We start from the raw sequence: 12,115 nt of genomic DNA, 5'->3' as shown, positions 1-12,115 counted from the left end.
TTTCTGATGATGTTATTAAGGATCGTTTTAAACAGCCTCCATCAACTTTGTCAACAGCAGAATATATCTTAAGCCCTATGAGTGGCATTCCTGCCTGTTCCCATATCCTTTAGATCTGCAGGACTGCTGTTCTTATGATGCTACTATCAGATACATAGACAGCAGTGCACTAGTAGGGTATCAATACAGTTTGGGGACAGTTTGTCTTGTAGGTAGCAGTAGTTTGTCTTGTACCTGAAGGTAGCAGTGCTCTGTAGGGAATTACTGGTTGTTTGAATATAACTCAAAGGAGCACAGAGACAAGTGCTCAATTTTACAGGAGTTTTTCACGGAGATCTCTCGTGCCAAAGTAATTTTGAATTCCTTTCTGAGAGGATAGGAGGAGTTCCACTTCTTAAAAACTTCACAGGTTGTTGACGGAGGGAGAGAGTTCTGGGAGAGAGAGGTGGTGTCTCTGTGCATATTATATACAGTATTTGTATGTAATTATTGTAAAACAGAGCAACCACAAGCCTTCCAAAGTTCACGAGCTTCCTTCCCCCTCCTCTCCTCTGCCCCTGAAGCCAGTTTTTTTTCTCTTTCCTAAAAATACTTTCTTGGGCACTAACAGCAAGTGCCTGGAAAAACCACCTGTGATTTTCAGGAAGAGTGGTTACAATTCTTACCTGTCCATGCCTGTAAACCAAAAGCTAGTATTTTCTTGTGACACTTGTCCCATTGTGAATGAATTTATCTCAACCTGCAAAGGCAATATCGTAGACTATTGCTTTGGCAAAAAATGCACTTCCAATTAACTGCTGTTCTTTGTTTCTCCCTGCCTCCCATTTTTCTGTTTTTTCAACCTACAAATCTAAAAAGCTTTTTTCTTTCCTGTAGCTAGTGAACAGTGTCCAGTGTCTCATTTTTATTTGATGCAAAGAAGTGTAGTATCATCATTTTACAGATGGGAAGCTGAAGCACAAACAGGCAGAAAAAAAGAGTATTGTTACATAGCAATTAATGAAATTATTACATTTTAGGTACAGTTGCTAGCTTGAGTTTTAAACAGGCTGGACAGGTAGCAATCTGAAAATATAAACTTAAATCCTAGCACAGGTTAATTTATATATTAGAGTTTATGTATTTTGAAATATTTCTCCTTCATTTGCTTAAAACATGCTTTCTCACAGTAAAGTAAGAGGCAATTTCAGATCTTTTTAGCCCATTTCCTTGCAATGTGCATCAAACACATTGGATATTTTTTTTTTACTTGTAAAAATCCTTTGAGTCTTCACTTCTATATTGTTACAAGAATTTTTTATTTAAAATACAGAAGCATTAAGGGATATTAAAGGAGAACAGGTAGCACAACTAAAAACTTGTGCAGGTCAGAATTAGGAAACCCGGATGGTTTGGCTGCCACTGGTAATAATTATGGAAATTACAGGTTTTTTTGTCATGCCATAGGTGTGTCGTCTGCAAGACCTAGTACGAAAAAGTGAGCAAGGCCTCGGGACTGCAGAAGGACACATCTCCAGTCTTCAAGAAGCTCAGGAAATACTCCAGAAAGAACTAGAATTAACTAGAGCAAGACTGCGAGAGACCACAGATTCATTGTACAGTGTTGAGGTAACCATGCTGTTGGAGAATGAATTGTGCAAAGCAGAGGGCGATTTTGGTCTTGTTTTTAAAAAGGCTAGGAGTCTTATGGGATACCCATGATAGAAGGAGCCTCATGTGGCTTCATTAAAAGAGAGATTTCTATTTTGAGCAGAAAATTTTAAAAAAAATGGAAACTAGGATAGGTTGTTTTGGATCTTGTTTTTTTTAAAATTTTTATATTATTGGTTGGTTGTTTTGGGGGTGGGTATTTTTTGTTTTCAGAACACTGTTAGTATTTAACAGGTAGTACTGCAGGTATATCTTTTTGTGGTTAATGTAAGTTGTAGCTGCCAAAGTGTGTTCCTACAAAATATGTTCAGGGCTTTAATAGAATTTCAAGACACAAACGCTAACACTTGCAATTCCAGACAGTTCATGTCATGATGCAATACAAGGTCCAGAGCTTACTAGCTCTGAAATTCACAGAAATCTTTTTGATGAGTTATTTGAATACATGTATGTCATGTTTTCCTTGACACAGTGTTCATTTCAGGCTCAAATTTGGAATTTCAGTAAAGACTTGAGAATAATTTTTAGATATATGCTAGGATATCTGTAAGGATAGCAGACTGTCACCTAGAAAATGTGACCACTTTATACCATTAGGCAATTAATTTGCCTAGGCACAAATATATTGTCATTTTAATTGGCTTAGATGGAAGTAGAACTGTCAGTTAGTCTGTCAATAGCTTATTGACTGCAATACTGGGCAAACATTTCCTTTTTGTTTCCTCAGTAAAGAATGTACATTTACAAGATCACAGAAGTATTTGACATAGAGCAGCAAATATTATAATTTTTTTCACTGAACGTGTTTTCATATTTTCTTAACAAAACCAGCCTGAAGCAGCTTATTGGTATATTATTTTTTATTTCTTTCAGCTACAGTCATTAGAGGTGCACAGTATTATAGTTTATAACTTTCTCTGTATTTTTATTATAATGTCTCTAAATGTTATCTTGAACTAGTATTGCTCTCTTCACCTATTAAAACATTTAAATATTCATATATAGTAGGTTACTGGCAATAAAATTTATCTTAATTTTAAAATTTATCAAAATTCTGCAGAAAAGGTCTCATTTTAAAAATTAGTAATTCAGTTTAGGGGGCTATGTTTGCTTCATGAACGAAGCAAGCGCTGCTGAACAACATGTAAGTAGTATTTCTAGGTGGTACTTATTCTATTAAGGTAAAATTTCAGCAGAAATTTATGGGAATTTTAAAGATATTCCCTGTGTTTCTAGCAGAAACCTTGTTTCTAGCAGGCTTGTCCCAATGAGAAACAGTAATGAACTTTAAACTTTGTATCTCATACACATAGCTCTCACTTTGAAATTCAAATACTGGATATATGAGGCTTTAAAAATTTTTAAAAATAAAATTCAAAGCATTCTTTTCAAAGGATCTAAGCCACCTGCTCTAATTTTGAAGTAAGTCCTTCAGTGAATGGGACTCATTGACCTTTTGAGGTTCTTTGCAACATTAATTATTCAATGTTAATGGTATTTGAAAAGATTTCAGAATGACTTACTGGAAAATTGCTTTTTATAGGAATAAAGACTTCTGTTTCACAAATAAGAAATATCAGGAGATGTATAAGCATTAATTGTGCATAACTAGGAATTTCACACTGAAGAAGTTGTAGTTCAAATTTATGAGCCAATTGTAATTGATATTTTTATTATAAATACACTCAATGTTTGAAATACACTTTTGCTGCTGATCAGTCTCTATTGTAAAGTTTGTACTTGCAGGGAGAACTAGATCAGGAGAGACAACAGCATGAGGCAATGATTGCTGCCATGAGAGAGGAGGAAAAGTTCAAAGTTGACAGAATGGCACGTGACTTGGAAATTAAATGGACGGAAAATCTTCGGCAAGTATTTTTTTCAATTATTTTTAATCATAAATGAGCTATATATTATATGCAACTGCACTATCAAACAAAACGTAAAGCAAAGGTTTCTGCTATTTAGGATTTTCCAATTATTACTGATATTGTAATTCTTTTGTACCTCTTGCACAAGGTACAGAGATGCATATTGCATTTTAGTTATTTGTCCTTTGTTTTTAGACAGGAATGCAATAAGCTTCGTGAAGAGCTGAGGCTGCAGCATGAAGAGGACAAGAAGGCAGCCATGACTCAGTTGTTGCAGCTGAAAGAACGAGAAAAAAATGCAGCAAGGGATGGATGGCAAAAAAAGGTCGAAGATCTTTTAGACCAGGTAGCTATGGTGTCTTTGAGAATTGGAAAGCCTTTACAATTTAATTGTTGGTGGCTTACTACCCACTAAGTAAATGAAATCAATTGTGATATCTGGCTTTTAAATGAAATTTGTTAGCATAGGGCTTTTTAACCTAATCATGATTAAATATTTTAGTAATATGTGGATATATGTTGTTCTTTACACTATATGTGAATAAAACTTTTTACAGTTTTGAGGGGAGGAGGCAGAGGATGTTGACAGTCTCACTTCTTTACTACAAGATTGTTTTGATTTTGTCTGCTTACCTGTTGTGCTGTTAAATATCTACCAATTTCTCTAAATATCTACTAATTTCTCTGCTGTTAAATATCTACCAATGCTAATTGTTTGGACTTAAAGGTCTCCCCTATCTTTACAAAAGTAATAATCCCCTATGTGTACAAGAATAACACTGTACAAGTCTCTGAGAAGTCAAAATGTGTCTCAGTTTCTATGACACATTTATTACAGCTATGTCTTCAGTGATTTTGGCCATTATTTTGGGATAATTTTGTGTAAATACTGAGGGGTTTTTAATGGTAACTCTTATTTATAATCTCAGTTATGTTGGATAATTCAAAGAAAATACTTTTTCCAAACCATAAATGCTGTAGAACTGGTTTTATTGACTCCAGTTTGAAGAAATAGCTGATAATGAGCAAACATACTTTAAAGTAAGAGTAACAGATTTTGGAACTCATTAAATGACTGTGATTTCAGGGTGTTATTGTGGGATGGGTTTTATTTTGCTGTCTAATTTGTGAAGTCTAATAACTGAACACGCATTTGATTATGCAGCCTCTCACAGGAGCACATCACAACATATTTTGCTGATGGGGGAATTTAAGCTTGTCAAGTCTTGTGGTTTAGGCTCATAAAAGCTGGAGGTTTTCAGAGTTCTTGGTTTGTTACTTTTTACAACAGGAGCATAAAGAGAATTGGACTCATTTGATTCTAAGTTTCATATTACCCAAGTTACATTTACTTTCTTTACTTCTGCATAGCATTTTGTCTTGAAATATATTTAACTTTCCATAGTTTTAGCATATTTTTATCTCTGCCTTTCAAAAATACCATGTTAAATCTAACCTACAATTTTGGAATGGAAAATTACCATGCTACAAATTAACTTTTTTTTCTGCCTGTGCAAGAAATTTTGGAATGAGAAAGCTAACTGTAGTAAGGAGAATTTACTAGAGAATTTTCAGACATAGGAAAAGGTCCCCAATATGCAAAATGGTTGATTTTCTTTTTTTCTTCATATCTTTTACTGTATCAGAACTGCATGCAAAGAGATTAACAGCATGTGAGGACTATTTTTTTTTTCAATCCAGCTGTGTCTTTCCATACCACTGTTTGAATTGGATAGGTATTTAACAGAGATTGAAAAGGTAGTGTTGGTAGTAGGGAATTAAGCTTTCCCTCTGTAAAACTCTGTATTTTATCCATTACAGCTGGAAGAGAGAGAATACCAGACTACAGTGTAAGAGATTAATAACTTAACTCTTAGAGAAATGGATTTGTAGTAAGTTCCTCCTGACTGCAGTACACAAAAGATAGTCTCTGAGAGTTGTAGTGACCTGGATTACAGAATCACAGACTTGCTTAGGCTGCAAGATGTCTCAGGAGGCTGCTCAAATCAGTCGGCACTGATTTAGAACCAGGTTGCTTAGGGCTCTGTCCAGTCAGCTCTTGAATAACCTCTAAGGATGAAGATTCCACAGCATCTCTGAATAATCTAATTTATTGCTTAATTATCCTCATAGTGAGCTTTTTCTTTCTATTTAGACAGAACCGTCTCTGTTTCAGTTTGATTGTAGCCTCTCATTGTTCCGCTGTACACCTTTGTAACAGGAGTGGGTCCACTTCCTCTGTAACCACTTCATAGTTACTGGGAATGTATTAAGTCCCACAAAGTCATTTCTTCTTTAGCCTGAGCAAACAGAGTTACCTCAGAAGAATATCTGTTCCAGTCCCAGCCTTCTTGGTGGAAGCTCTCTGCTGAATATGAGCAAGTCTATCAACATGTGTCTTGTACCAAAGCTGAATGAACTGGAGGAGGAGACAGAATATGCCCTCCAGGTGATGTGCAGTAAGGGCCAAGTTAAAGGCACTGATCCCTTCCCTCAAACTACTGGTTGCTGCTACAGCCCAGTGTGCTGCTGACACTCAGTGCTGCCACACCACACTGCTGATTCATGTTTAGCCTACTGTCAACGAGGTTGTGCAAAGCAGATCCGTGACCCAGTATGGACCAGTGTATGGATTTGGTCCTTCCTGTGTCAAGAACCTTGCCTTTGTCTTTGCTGAATTTTGTGTGATTCCTGTCAGCCTGTACTTACAGCCTAGATGGGTCCTTCTGCATGGCAGCCCATTTTTTTCAGTGTATGGTATCCTTTCCACTGTGTTGCCCTCCACCAGGGCATTCTTCCCAGCTTGGTGTCACCCACAAACTCCTTAAGGATGCTCCTCTGTCTCCTCCTCCAGAACTGATAAGGTACTGAAAAAAGCAGGTCCTGGAATGTCTTAGAAATTCTACCCTGAACTAGAACGAGATACTGCAGTAGGGCTGTGAAATTCTGGATTTGTTACACCCTGGTTTTAATTTGTGGGAAGATGTATTTAAAAACCATTTGAAAGGCATGAAGCCTGTATAAAATTAGGAAGAGAGGGAATCCAGCTTCTCTTTCTGCAGTTCAGATTTTTTACACCTGAAATAGTGGAATACTCTATATCAGTAGTATTATACAATGATTTATCAAAACAATACAAGACCAAGGTCTCTGCTAAATTATTTGTAAATACTGATTTGGCAACAAATGTGGCCAATTTGTGTTCTTTATGTTGAGAATGTGTCTAGAGGTTCACCACTTAGTTGTATAATTTCTGTTCATGAAGGTTGAATTCAGAAATTAAATGCTCATCAATACAGGTGCAGTTTTCTAATATGTATTGATGCATCTCTGATTTGATTTAAAAACAAGCTACAAGGAAGTGTATTGCCTACTTTGAAGTATAGGAACGGTTATGTAATCATACAGGGCTGAAGGGCTGAAAAAACAGGTTTAAATATAGCTACCTAAATTGTAGAAAAATACAACATCGAGTATGCCCACCTGGGAATGCTGCTGACTGGTGCTGGAAAGCTGAATGAGCAGACACAGATAAAAATGTTAATTAAAAAAAACCCCAAACAGTTTCAATCAAGAAAATTATGCCTGTAAAATGTACTAAGCTGATTTGAGTCTTTAAAATTATGTTATTCTGATCTACGAGTTTCTGCCACTTCTATTTGTTGCATGTTTGAGAGCTGGTATCTGGCTCTTGCATAAAGCTAGGTAATAGTTTTTGCTTTCATACCAGTGATGCTAAATGGTCCCTCACAGAATGCACATCGGGTTATTGTTATTCTAACAGTATAGCTTTGCTATGAATAAAATAATTTTCTTGAGAGGAAATGCTACTCAGCTGATTAAATGCTTAAACACTTTCTTGCTGGTTGCAAAGCACCATCAACACTTAAATGTGGTTGGTAGTTTAACTAGATCATTGTATAGAGACAAAATGTGTAGTTTTATCTCTGATACACAAAATTATTCTAGAAGACAAAAAAGAAAGTGCTTTTCCCTTTTTTTCCCCCATAAATTGCACCTAGTACTTCTGTGTCAATCCATTTGAGAGTTTCATAATGAAATATGCAGTGAATTCAGATATGCTTGCTCCTTTCCATTCCTCTTAGCTCTATAATGGGGTTTTAACGCTTTTCTTAAAAACATTTTACTGCTGAGAAAGCTTCAGCCAGGGCCAAAATAGTTGGTATTTTCTTTTTTTTTTTTTTTTTCTTTTGAAAGCATAAACATGTTCTCTCTTTTGTCTGTCTGTCTTGTGCAACCTTCATTTCTGGGCACTGAAACATACAGGTTAAGATTTGTATTCTTCTTATCCATTTCTTCTTGTGATATGTTTGGTTTTTTTTTAGCAAACTGAATCAAGGGTTCTCATTGTGGATGGGCTTTTCTATATTTGGGCAAATATTGGTTCTCCTTTCTTCTTTACTTTTCAGTAACATGTTTCAGTAAAGTAAATGTTTTTGTCATTATTTTTTCCCATATGTAGCTTTCCCATTCTTAAGTAGCTTCATACATGGCCAAGCATGTGTGACATTCTTCTTTCTTAACTTTGTCAACTTTTCACACCAAAGATAGGTCTTCTATTAATGGAAATACCAGAAGTAGTACAGCAAGAATGGACTAAAGTATACTACATATGTTTTGGTAGCTGTTGTTTGTTTTTCCTACTGCAAAGACTTTTTTTGAAAAATATGTTGAGATTTCCTCTTTAGAGTTTGTTTCTGTGATGATGTGCTCCTTTTCAAATTGTCAGAGTAAATAGGACAAACTTTGAGTCATATCAAAATGTAAATATTTCCTTCTGATGTAGTTATTATTCAAATGGTAGTTTTCAGGAAATGACAAGCTCAGTCTTAACATACTGGTCTAAAAATTCTGATTATTCTGCTGTTGATGGAATGCTGAGAAAAGTCCCTGAGCTCCTGTGCACATCTATAAATGGCTTTTGATCAGGCTTCATCCAGAACCAGTTACTTCTCAATCTTTAGTTGCCTGTGTAGAGGTGCTTGTTGCAGAGCTGATGTGCATCCACATTAACAAAATCAGGAAATGCTGCTTTCCTTCCCCAGCACAAGGATTACTGGCCTGTTCCACAGCCTGGGTAATCCTTGCATTAGAATATTTGCTGTCAAATGGATGCTGCAAGTGTCTACAAGAAATAACCTGCACATACCTTGTATCAGTTTCCAGAAAGAAGGGAGATAAACTTTCAGCACAGAATCATTTTACTCAGCTCCCTGTCACTTGATATTGTCCTGAACACCCTGTCTAAAGGCTTGTCTGTCAGAAACAGAGTAGAGGTATATTTCAAATAACTCCCTCCTAATTTGCTTTGGTTATTCTTGTATTCAATAGTACTAGTAAGGCTACCATGACATCTAGTGGATGGTAAGAGATGTGGGCAAGGTTTAAAAAGCACTTAAAAATCTAAAATGTGGAAATCCAAAAGAATAAAACAAAGTTCAGGGTAATGTTTCATGGCTCTTCTTCAATCTTTAGATAGCTTTTTTTCCAAAGGAGCAGGCTTTCTTTGACTGTTGGAAAATTTTGGCAAGTTAGTACAGCTCTCAAAACTGTGGTCCTAATGGGACTGTGCTGTAACTCATGCGGGCCTCACAGAGAATTAGGGGAGATTTAGGAGCTTCTGCCTAGATCCATTGTCTGTGTGCATCCTGCCACTCACCACTGGTTTAGAAGAATTGGTGCTCCTGTATTCCAAGTGGGAAACCTATGCTTTAAACAGGTCAGTAACTGCTTCACATGAGCATGTGGATAATCTCATAGTATGGACTCACTGCAGCCCTCAGGGGGCCAACTACTGAGGGTGCTTCCCCTGGTTTCATGACTTTCTACTTCTCAATAAGGAATCCCGCTTGTTCTGGGCTCCCTAGTCTCTGCAAAGATGTGATCCTGATGGTGAGTTGGTGCATTTGTTCTGTCCACATTGGTCATTGGAATGTTGTCTGAAGCTTGGACATGAAAACAAATGCCTAACATTCAGCTGTTCGTTAGAAGCCTTTGGTTTTGGTGAGCCCGTTCAGCCCAAACTGTGCCTTCCTCATTATTTTACTCTTTGTTTAAAAGATTCTGAATATAATGGAGGAAGTTCATTAAAGACCATTTACATTAAGAGCTACTCAGCAAAACAGGCAAATAAAAGCAACAGAACAAATCAGTGTTTTCAAAGTATTTTCAGTAGGACGCAGTAGTAATACTAACAAGTGTGAGTTTGTTTTCTGTTTTATAATAAATGTCTTGCTGGACTTCTTCATCTTTCTTTTGGTTCCTTCTTAATTTTTTTTTCTCCCATGATGTTGTGTTTAATTCATATATATATGAATTATAAATATATGAATTCATATATATATGAATTCAAAAATATATATCTAGGCTAGTGTTTGAAGTTGATATTTTCATATACAAAGAAACCTGTCTACCTGATCCTAAACTTCTAATTGAAATTTAGTGTTATGAGTTTTTGTTTGGCAGTAAAACTGGAAGAGATGGAAAGGCTTTTAATTCTTTTTGTCAAGGGATGAAAAGAACATGAAATTCTTAATATTATGCACGAATAAAAAGTTTAATTTGACATTTGGAAGTTCACACTTCCTAAACTAGTAAATAGAAATTTAAGCCAAATCCAACAGTAATACCATCCCCAAAACAAAATTTTAATCCTATATTTATATATGTTTTTCCCTTAAATGTAAGATAAAGACTTTGGCAAGCATCTAGTTTTAAAACACTTCCCTTAGCCTCTTTGCTCTGTACTTGCTCAAGTAGCTTTTGCTTTTGGTTCAAAACCAATTAAAACAGTGGACCCTGGAAGGAATGAGAGAGAACTGATCAAGTGGGGCAGAATTTGTTTGAGATTCAGCAGATGATTGAAATTCTAGATTAAGAGCAGTAACACTTCTGTGCTCCAGGAGAAATTAGTTAAGGTGTTTCTGTAATCTTTAAAATCCTGACAGCATTATGACAAATAAATTAATAAAGCTCTAGTCACTTTCCAAAACCTTTAAAAATTATCAGGACATTCAAATGCACTTGTTTTTCCCCTGACTGTTGAACTTGCAGTTTGTTGGATTAAGAGTGGATTCTAAAATCCAAACAGATTCAAATCTGCAAAATACCTAGGCCAACCCGTGCCATTCTGTGATTTTGCCTAGAAGCGTGACAGATTCCTAGAACTGGAAAAGAGAAAAACCCCATCTTTTTAACGCAACAGGATAAGTTTCTCACCCTGTGGCATCTTGGAGATAGCACCTTCCCTTTGGGGTTGCTCCAAAACCAGCAGGAAATCAGGACCAATTAGATCCCAGAGGTTATTAAAGGTTTCAGATTGCCTTATATATGCTTCTTTTTCCTCATCAAAAAACTGTTGAGTTTTGAGACAGGGAAAGAACTCTAAATGCTACTTTTTCTTACCAGCCAGAGAGGGCAAACTTTGATGTAGCTCTCCAGTTCCTAGCATGTCACAAGCCTCGAGCCAAGTACAAAACGTTGTAGTAGCAAACAGCTGCTTTCCAAATCTCTGCGGAGTCATCTGCCACGTAAGCACTGCGCAGCCAGAGACTGTACATCTGCTGACAAATCACTCCTTCTCTTCAAAGCCCCATCTCGAGGGAGAGTTTCAGGGTTGTTGTTGCCATTATTAGCTGGATAAAAGGGGCTTATGCTAAAGGTCCCTTTGGCTTCTGTGCTAGGCACTTCAGAAACTCATTTCCTTTACTGTCTGACAGGTGCACGTAGGGTTTGTTCTTCAGAAAGGTAAGCAGCATCTCTGGGAGGTCATTCTTAAAATGAAACAAACACTGTGTAGCAATCTAGATCTGCTTTGATAAAACAGATAAAGTAGGAGCTTTCCCAGTTAGGGTCTCAAGTTTTACACAAGAATTCCTGTTTGCCAGCAGTGTTTTGGAAATTCAGTAAACCATATAGCCAAGTCAGATAGTGACAAAATATGACATTGAAATGTCAGTGAGGGAAAAGTGTTACGTAACTGATCTTTGGGTGATATGAAGACTGATGCTGAAATTAAGTGTCAAGCCTCTCTAATCTCATTGAAAGTAATTTTCAGTTCAAAGAAACCATAAAGCAGGAGAACTTCCATGCATTCAATTAGTTTATGTCCTGTAGGAAACAAGGTAACTGAATGAAAATGTCACTGGTGCGGTAAATGTCCTTCTTGAGGAAAAATGACACCATTTCATCACCAGGAATTGCCCCTGTGACAGCTGTGATGGGAACACAACATTACAAGCAAACACAAAGCTTGAATAGCTTCTAATCACTAAATCTCTTCTTTACTGCAGCACACATTTGCCTGAAACTGAAAACTCAGCTCTTCTAGTTGAGATGTTGAAACAGAGCTGAGAATTCCAGTCTTGTTCCATGTGTTGTTTGCTGTCTTTCAGTCCTGCTGAGCAGCCTGCAGTGTTCAGTGGGCTCTAAAGATGCTGCATATAACGATGCAGATTCTCTGCTGCATCTCTGCTTTTCCTCTTAGTCACGATGAAGCTTTCTTGGTTGCATCTGAGGCTTAGCTTTGCATATGCTGAGGATGGAGAAGATAATACTTCTACTGAAAAATGAGA

At 36.7% G+C, this 12,115-nt stretch overlaps 1 protein-coding gene across 13 annotated transcripts in view; it reads left to right on the top strand.

Annotated features, from left to right (window-relative positions):
* The window catches only part of FAM184A (family with sequence similarity 184 member A), a 74,082-nt gene that overhangs the window by 40,127 nt on the left and 21,840 nt on the right, over nucleotides 1-12,115 (top strand). For all 13 annotated transcript variants that reach the window (XR_005256367.1, XR_005256368.1, XR_005256366.1 and 10 more), the window contains exons 7-9: nucleotides 1,447-1,608; nucleotides 3,397-3,518; nucleotides 3,717-3,867. Coding sequence is in view for 10 of the 13 variants with exons in the window: in XM_038132330.1 (XP_037988258.1) it covers nucleotides 1,447-1,608; nucleotides 3,397-3,518; nucleotides 3,717-3,867 (435 nt within the window). In the remaining 3 variants the exon portion in view is untranslated. The remainder of the gene's footprint in view (nucleotides 1-1,446; nucleotides 1,609-3,396; nucleotides 3,519-3,716; nucleotides 3,868-12,115) is intronic.

Source organism: Motacilla alba, chromosome 3 (genome assembly GCF_015832195.1).
Source record: "Motacilla alba alba isolate MOTALB_02 chromosome 3, Motacilla_alba_V1.0_pri, whole genome shotgun sequence".
NCBI lineage: Eukaryota > Metazoa > Chordata > Aves > Passeriformes > Motacillidae > Motacilla > Motacilla alba.
This window is presented reverse-complemented; position numbering and strand designations above follow the sequence as displayed.